The 9,653-nt window shown below is 31.8% G+C and overlaps 1 protein-coding gene across 1 annotated transcript; it reads left to right on the top strand.

Moving 5' to 3' along the window:
• The first annotated feature begins 2,320 nt into the window (after positions 1–2,320).
• On the top strand, positions 2,321–4,411 carry LOC115706128 (zinc finger CCCH domain-containing protein 20). Its single transcript, XM_030633664.2, has one exon. It carries the CDS (start codon positions 2,658–2,660, stop codon positions 3,819–3,821), a length of 1,164 nt encoding a protein of 387 aa, XP_030489524.2. The 5' UTR covers positions 2,321–2,657; the 3' UTR covers positions 3,822–4,411.
• Positions 4,412–9,653: the final 5,242 nt, after the last annotated feature.

Below are 9,653 nucleotides of genomic sequence, written 5' to 3' on the forward strand. Positions count from 1 at the left end.
GAATGTCATATTGGATTTTCTTAAGGATAAGATGTTGAAGCGGATTCAAAGTTGGGAAAAGCGTCACTTATCTAAAGTTGGAAAGAAAATCTTATTAAAAATAGTAGCACAAGCTCCCTCTACTTTGGCTATGTGTTTTTCTTCTTCTAGTTGATATCTGTAAAAAGCTTAAGGGTATCATGAGTAATTTCTGGTGGAGGTCAGATTCATCTAAGACGCGGGGGGTGAGTTGGATGAATTGGTAGCAATTATGTCAGCATAAACACCATGGTGGTCTTAGTTTTCGTAATTTGAGGGACTTCAATCTCTCAATGTTGGGGAAGCAAGCTTGGCATCTGGTGGTAAATGATTCTTCTCTTGTGATCAGGTGTTCAAGGCTCGGTACTATCCTCGAGATTCTTTTCTCACTGCTGAACTTGGTAATAATCCAAGCTTCATTTAAAAAAAGTATTTTTGAAACTCAAAATTTAATTAAGACATGAGTGAGATGTAACTTTGTATCTGGTTCTTCAGTTAGTGTTCTAAGGGACCTTTGGCTTGATATCTCCTTTAATTGGTTTAAATGATTGCAAAGTTATAGTTTGATGGCTGTGGGCAATAGAAGCTGGGATTTGGAACTCATAAATGACATTTTTAATCCCAAGGATCGTGAGCTAATTCTTAACGTCCAAATTAGCTCTGCTAATACTGATTTTTGGTATTTGTCTTTCAATGTATCTACTATTTACTTGGTGAAAGATGCTTATAAACTTCTGAACAGTGATGAGTCTTTACAAATGAATATTGCTGAGCTAGCTGTGTGGAAGATAGTTTAGAAACTTTCTGTTTCTCTTAAAGTTTTACAGTTCATTTGACGTGCACTTTTAGGTACTTTAGCTTCAAAATCTGACCTGGCTTCTAAATATGTACTAGTTGATTTGGTGTGTCCAATGTGTAACTAAGAGGAGAAAACTATTTTTCATTTATTAGTTTCTTTCTACTTTGCTAAAGCTTGTTGGATTTGATCTACAATTAGCTCATAAAGTTTTTTAGTAGGGGATTTTTTGAAGCTAGTCTAGTTATCTATTGCAATTTGCTTTTGTTGCAATTCGAGAGGAGGAAGTCATGGTTTGTTGGGCTATTTGGAATGCGCGCATGCTGTAATTTGGAGAGGAAAGAGCTCCTCTGCTTCTGAAATAGTGATGTCGGCTCAAGTAACTCTTAATCAATGGAAGATTGCTCAATTAAAGAAGAATGGTCCCCTATTTCTTTCGTCGGGAGTGGATTTGGGGTTGGAGCAGTGGTCTAAATCTGATTTAAACAAGATTAATGTAAATGTTGATGGCGTTATTTTTGCTTCAGAGGGTTGGTTTGGTGCTGGTGGGGTGGCCCGAGACTGCCATGGACACCTTATTGAGGCTTTCTTTGTTAGTAAGTCGGGTTGTGTTGATGCTGCTATTGCTGAGATTATTGGCATCAATGAGGCTTTAAGTTGGATTAAAAGAAAGAATTAGGTTTGGGGTTCAACTTGAAATTGATTGTTTAATCGCTGTCCAAGTCTTATAGAGTTCGATTCATATGCCTACTGCCTTTGGCGTATTGGTTCATGAGTGTAAGGTTTTCTATATCTTTAAAATTTCTTGAGATTCATTTTGTTTAACATTATGTAAATAATGTTGTTCATAGTATCGCTTGTAGCTCTTGTTTTTATTCCGTTCGTACTTTCACTAAAAATAATCCTCTCATTTATTCATTGCAAAAAATAAAATAAAAAAATAATCCTATGATTATTTTGTAATTTATTATAATAGTTAAAACTTCTTGTTAATAAAATATCCATTTCCATTAAAAAAAAAAATATTAAGATGTATTTAATCAATTTATTGATAAGAAAAATTATCTTAAATGAAAGTGTTAGTTGGGTGTATTGCTTAAAAAACAACTAGTTGGTCATTAATGTATAATTTTGTCTGTGTAGCAATCACTCAATTTACAATACACAATCTAAAAAAAATGATCTAGAAGTTTCGACTTTTAGAATTTTTTTTAAGGGACTTTTAGTAAAAATTTGTTTGAGAGGAATTTCTATTTATTTTTATAATTTTATTTCTATTATAAGAGAAAATTTATTTTATGTTTTCACTATCCAGAATTATACTTTCCTTTTTAACCCCTTTACAAAATTCTACTTTGCGTATCAGACCCTCCACCGGATCACCGCCTTGCGAGTCCCAAAATAAAAATAATCCAAAAAAAAAACAAAATCCGTTTATTTGCACAAAGCACCTCACCGTCTGTCATAGTACGAATTAAATCCTCCATAATACTCATCCACGTGTCATTAAGTTATGACTTTATTACATTTTTGCCCCTATAAAGTAACTCGTAGGCTACTCTACCGAGACCGTCATATAACCCAAAACCAAACGGGGTGTGATTCTTTAAAAACTCCCTCAACTCAATTTAATATTTAATATTTATTTTCTACCAGCAGTGCAAAATATTATGGATGGAGTTCCTAGGATTTTTTAACCTAACCAGGGTTATTTAAACCTAACCACGGTTATAGACCACTTCTAAAGCAGTTTATATTGAGCGAGACCCTGCCGGGGTTTCTGTAAACAAACTTCCAAAACAAAGCAAATAAAAAAAAAAAAAAAATCCACCGCTTTGGCAAAATGATGCTTGGCGAAACCCACCGCCCAAATCCGACGATCCATGTCCCTCCATGGGATCTAACCGTAGATGATCCGACGGCTGAGATGTACTCACCATTTCCCTTGAGTGGCGTCTCTATTAACTCCGACTGTAATGGCGGTGATTACTCTCCGTACTATCTTCACGAAGCTTTATCAGCGCTGAGTCCGTACTTGCCTTCGGTGAACGACCTTGACGCCGACTCTGATTCGGACGTTTCGGGTCGGGAATCGGATGCTCCGGTTGACGCGTACTCTTGTGATCAGTTCAGGATGTTTGAATTCAAGGTTCGACGTTGCGCGAGGGGGAGGTCACACGACTGGACTGAGTGTCCGTACGCTCATCCTGGCGAGAAGGCTCGCCGGAGGGATCCAAGGAAGTATCATTATTCAGGTACGGCTTGTCCTGATTTTAGAAAGGGTCATTGTAAGAAAGGTGATTCGTGTGAGTTTGCTCATGGAGTTTTCGAGTGTTGGCTTCACCCCGCTCGGTACAGGACTCAGCCATGCAAGGACGGTACCAATTGCAGGAGGAGAGTCTGTTTCTTTGCTCACACACCGGACCAACTCAGAGTCTTGCCACAGCAGAGCCCCAAAGGTTCAAACGCTGCTGAGTCTTACGACGGTTCTCCTCTCAGGCAGGCCATTGAGGCTTCATGCGTGAAAACGCTGCCGTTTCTGTCTCCTCCGGCTTCCATTTCGCCGCCGGCTACGCCTCAGGCTGATTCTCCGCCTATGTCGCCTATGGCTCATGTATTGAGTCGCTCTCTTGGTTCGAGCTCCATCAATGAAATGGTGGCCTCGCTCAGGGACCTTCGACTTGGTAAGGTTAAGTCTTTGCCCTCTTCTTGGACCAACAATCAAAAGGGTTCTCCCGGGTTCGGGTCACCCAGAGGGTCAATACTCCGACCCGGTTTTTGTAGCCTACCCACAACCCCTACCCGAGCTCCAACCCGTCCCAGCTATCTTGATTTCTGTGACCTGGAAGAGGAACCAGCTATGGAGAGGGTAGAGTCCGGAAGGGACATTCGTGCGAAAATGTTTGAGAAACTCAGCAAAGAGAATTCTCTCAAACGGGTCGACCCGAATCCGAATTCCTCTGTTGGCACTCCTGATGTTGGGTGGGTCTCGGAGCTAGTCAAGTGAAAGAAAACCCAAAAAAAAAAAAAGAGCTCTAAAAGTTGAGAGCTCTTTCATGGTTCTTTGGAAAGATTGCCTTGATTTCTTACCAATTATGATTAAAATTTATTTAGAAGGTTAGTTTGGTGATGGTTTTTTTCGTTCATTTTATTTTGCTTCCTCACTCTCTGTCTCTCAAACACTGTGGATATACCTGAAAAAAAGAGAGATTAGAGTGGCTTGGAAATTTGAGTTTGGAAGCAAAATCAAATTATGTACATATTTTTATCAACTGAAGACTACGGTTAAGGTGGTGGTATGCATGGGTGAAGAGGAGAATCTCTATTTTGGGGAATTTACTGAGAAGAAAACAAGATTAGATTGTGATAAGAAGGAAGAAGAAAAAAATATTAAGAATTCCTACTTTTTCTTTTTTGTATAGTTTAAGCAGACAGTGATCAATGCCCACTTTCCCTTTTGCTTATGTTAATTATTGTATTTAATTATCACTATCCCACTATGCTAATTCTGTCTTTCATTGTAAAATTTAATTCTCCTCTTGTATGGATTATGTTATTGCAACTGTTATTAATGTATTGTATATATATTTGTATTCATCGATCTGGCTTTTTTTTATCTTGATTTTTTTTTTTAATGTTTGTTCTACCATTTCTGTGATGGGATTGGTATTGTTGATAAAGTCTGGTTTTTAGATTTTTATGCACATCTATTTAAAATTTATTTCCATTAAAATTGGTAGATGAATTTTTTTTTTGGTTGGGCAATGACCATTAATAGTCAACCCTCAGTGGATGTCCGTGTAAATAGGGACATTAGTCATAGTATGTATTATGTAACTAGGCTCTTTCATTTCTCATGGTTATTTAATTTTATTAGTCTTTTTTTCTTTTATTTTTCTCTAGTGAAAATGAAAATCTAGGAAATAGACGTGTTATTATACATTATTTGGTACGTGTGAGATTTTTGGTTTGTAGAAAAGTTTTCATGTATATATGAAGAGTTAATCCATAGCCCATTAAAGTTCTAGGTCTTGCTATTCAAAATCATTGTGGCTGTGGGACATAGATGTCTTAAGAGAGAAAAGGAAATATCTCTGACAAAGAAAATTTGGACTGCTTAAGTCTTTGGATAGAATCAAATCTCTTCTCTCTTTTACAGTCATCTCTACCAAACTTTTTTTATCTAATATATTTATATTTTTTTTTGTCTGGGTCAATAAAGAAAAAAAAAATTGTGACAAAGAAGCAAATAGTTTTACTATTGTTATTATGTTTTTTTTTTTTTCAACTTTACTTATTATTCCCGTTTAACCCTTAGTACACGCAATAATGAATAGGGTGGGCTAAGAGAAGTATGGAGCTTACTATTTTACCTTGAAATGAATTTTGTTTGGCTATATGGACCGTTCGATGTATTGATATTATCAATGAAAAATGAGTTTATGGTTATGATTGAAACTTGAAAGACTTTATCAAAATCCATTTTTGATAGTGCCATAATTTGACACTAGTAATTACTTGCAATTAATTAAATAGTTAATTTCAATTATTCAATAAGTGAATATTAAATCGATAGCGATTCTTTTGGACTATTTAATCTTAGAAGTAACAATGACATCCTAAAAATACGATTGGTTTTAGGCTATTTTAATTTCAGAGTTGTTGAGATCGTTATCTCTATCTATCTATATATACTTGCTTATAGCTGACTTGAGATATATTCTATGTTTAATGTCTACTCCCACCAATTGGATTAAATTTACATGAGTGCTTTGGTAAATTCATATTCGATATATAGACAGATATTTTCATAGAATAATGTTCTGTTACTAAAGCTTTATTCCCAGATGTGCTGTGTAATTATGTATGTTTTATTAGAAAAATTAATAATAAATCCAAGATTTATTTGTATATAACATAGAACACAATAATAATACATAATAATTAGGTATGCGTACCTGATTGATCCATAGCAATTACTTCAATTTGATCCATAGCAATTACTCTAATTCGATAGTGCAATACTATCAACTAAGTCTTCCTCCCTAGATCTCTAAATCAAAAGCAGTTTATTTATCTGATTATCAAAAGGTATATAATTGTGATGAGACAATATGTATTTATAGAGTTAGGGAGGGGACTTAGCTACAAAACCCTAGTTGGGCTAGGCCTGCTCATCAAAGGCTTCAGTCAACTAGAAAAGCCCACACTTCTGCTTCACCTAGACTTTACACACAGATGCTAAGCCCATTAACAATTGATCACCAACAACATGGGCTAACACAGCAAAGAACTATCCAATCAACCCAAGTTTTAATAAAACCAATAAAAGTTAATGTAAGCCCAAATAAAAAGTCTAACATGTTTTTCAAAGTTTTGAAATTATAATTGAAAATTTTTAAAATATTTTTTCTAATGTTTTATTTATAACTTTACGGTCTAAATTTTTTAATTACAAAAATACATTTGTAAAGTATTAGTATTATAAAAATATACTTAAAAATACAACTAAAAAATAACAAGAAATCCATCTCGATAACTAACAAAAAATAACCACAAATACACAAGCTCATGATAACTATAATACAATTATAAATAAGGGTTAATTTCACAAATGCACAAAAACAACAAAAAAACAACAAAAATACGGTTTCACGGAATTTTAAATATTTTTACGGTTTTTTTGATTTTATTTATAAAATACGGTCTTTTTATGTTGAAATTTTGTTCATTTATTGTTAATTTTTTATTATATGTATGTTATTTTTTGTTGTTATTTTCATGTTACTTTTATGTTGTTTTCTTGTTGATTTTATGTTGTTTTCGTGTTATTTTTTGAAAAACCGTAAAAATGTAAAAAAAAAAAAAAACATTCTTTGAACGTAAAAATGTAAATATTTTACAAAAAATAGTGCCTTATGTAATTATTCTTATAAATAAACTATAAAATAATTAAAAAACAGTTTATTACTTTTACTGAAGAGGTATTTTTATAAATAAAAAACTTTAATGAGTGAAAATTAAAAAATTTCATGTTGACGTATTTTTATAATTTTTAGTCTATATGTAATTTTTTTTTATATTTATTTTGTTTTGGAATGAAAATGTGCATAATTTCAAGTTTAATTAAATAAATAATAATGGAGAAATTTATATTTTATATTTTGATTTTTTTAAGCGAAACAAATTTATATTAGAAATTAAATTCTTTTTATTTAAACATATATTCTGTAATTGCTTCGAATTTTCTAATCAAACAAACACATACGGATACTTTGAATATTTATGCTTTAGTGATAAACCAACATGTTTTATAAACCAATATATACAATAATGATTAATCAACAAGTATGCTACTTGTTTCTACTATTTTTTTTTTTTTTTACTTTCTAAATGTTCATGCAACATAATGATATAAGATTTATTGAACAAATTAAGTACTTTATATGCATATTTCATCTTAAAAAGGTACGCATACATTTTTTGTATTGCTTATATATACGTATATACTAATGAAGTTTCATGATTAAGTTCAAATTTATAAGTAGTTGAATGTTTTGTGTTAGGTTGTAAAACTAAATATATGTGAGTAACCAATCGATATAAGTAATTACCACATTACATCTTGTTTTGACTAAAAAAGGTGAGCTTCCTTTGATCAAATTATCCAGTTTAATTATAATGCATGCATGCGTTGTCGTTCTTTTACTGTTTGTTATTCTTGCTATTCTTTAAATGCTTGTACTGATACGTGTTCTTATGAATTGTCTTAATTTTTATTCTTTTTTACATTGAGGGAGGAAGATTCGAACTTAGGACCTACTCTTTACGAAGAAAAGTGTAAAACCACTAGTAGGCTAAGCCTGTAACCATAGTTCTCTTAAGATTAGTGGTTTTCTTTTAAAGTTATGATTATCTCTTTTAACTCTATTTTATCTTATCTATGTTGATTTTTTCATTCATTGAGTTGTGGTATGACTTGTTCTGTCTTAATATTTTTTCTATTTTATTTTGGCACATCTCTCTATCCTGATCCCTTCCAAATGAAAAAAAAAAAAAAAAGAAAAAAAAATCAAATTTAGGAAGAATTATTTATTTATTTTTTTATAGGGACTCAAGATGATTTTTTTTTTTTAAGGGATTCAAGAAGAAGTTGAACCGGTAAATAATTTCACCTGTTTTTTTATTTGATGTTGATTAAAGTATAAATTAAGTGCTTTTTTGTGTGTGTGTGTGTGAAATAGAAGTAAAAATTAAGTGTTAGGAGTAAATTTATATCACTCGTATTCTAACGTTACCTAATTAATTCTGAGTAATAGTAAGTACACATCGTTAGATCATGGTGAATTGGTGATTGCAATAATGGACATGAAATCGATCAATAAAAGAGTTATTGCTTTAAAAGTAGGAGCACTTGTGTATTACGTACTCATCATACTTAATCCTTCAAGTTTAAATTTTGGCGGAATTTTTTTTAAAATTATTAATAAATTTAAGTTGTTATTTGGTTAACTGTCACTCTACATTACTTGTGTGTTTATTTTTATATACGTGATACGTTTATATTAGTACATTTAATATTATTACTTTAAAATAATTTCAAAATCCATCATTTTAAAATTAAATTAAATAATGAAAATAAAAAATAAATATTTTAAAAAAAAATAAAAATGTTATGATTTTTGAAATAATATTTTATAATTTTTTTAATAATAATATTAGGCGTATTAATATAAATCTATCACGTGTACAAGAGTGTGTAAACAGATACACCTTAAATATGTTAACAATGTATAATAGTTTGAAGGATTTATCATCAAAATTTAAACTTAAAAGATGAAGTATAAGTGAAATGATATTAAAAGAATTTAAGAATGATATTTTTCTTTTTTTTTTTGAGATAAAAACTTTTATATTGATATAAATCATTATACATAACAGAATTGAAGGAAATATAGTAATATACTCCAACCAAATTCAATCAACATCCACCAAAAAGCATTGACAAATCAAAGAACATGAATGATTTGTGCCTTAAGGAAATTGGATACAAGATTGTAAAATAAAAGAAACACAAACAATTTTAAGAAATTTTATATCAATGAAATCAAAAGAAACTGCATATCCAGCTACTTTAGAAATAAAATAATGTGAGAACATCAATTTCTTGTAGTTGAGTATAGCCCTGAACAATGATGAATGTAATATCCACCATATCTCTCATAGAGTTTCTCTCGTATATTGCAATACCAATTACTTAAATCGATAACACAATTGCTTCCTCCATTCTACATTTGAGACGTCCTGATGGTAGGTTAAGCCATTTCTTTATGAGTATAGGCTCTTGAAATAATGTAGATCGTTTCTTCTTTAGATCCATTTTAATTGGATGAAAATCAGAGATTGGCCTCGACATCGCTGCTATTACACACCCAAAAGCATCTTGGACCATAGGCAACTTCCAAGGGACTGGAGCAGGGGGCACGTATGGTGGTACATCTTTATTTTCAAGAACTTCTACTTTTTGGATTGTTGATACAAATCTAAAATTTTCTCCATCAAAGTGGAGAAGTATGTAATTCATGGAATATTCAAGTGAATCCATGTGATGTATAGTAGAAAAGGATTACTAGAACAATGAAAAAAAAAGATGAATTTAGAGAGGAAGATGGTGGTTACTGAAGGTTGACTAAGAAGACAAATGAAAAAAAAAAAAAATCACAATACAATAACTGTCTCAGAGCATTTAGTGGGCAGACGTTCAGGATTCCTCTAAATTATTTTGGTTAATTTAAGAATGATATTAAACATAGAAAATAAGGTCAGTTTTAAATTAAGC

The sequence above is a fragment of the Cannabis sativa genome, chromosome 1, assembly GCF_029168945.1.
Source record: "Cannabis sativa cultivar Pink pepper isolate KNU-18-1 chromosome 1, ASM2916894v1, whole genome shotgun sequence".
Taxonomy (NCBI): domain Eukaryota; kingdom Viridiplantae; phylum Streptophyta; class Magnoliopsida; order Rosales; family Cannabaceae; genus Cannabis; species Cannabis sativa.

What these genes read in the sequence shown, in the direction of transcription:
- LOC115706128 (XM_030633664.2), top strand. Translation starts at nt 2,658, where the DNA reads ATGATGCTTGGCGAAACCCACCGCCCAAATCCGACGATCCATGTCCCT.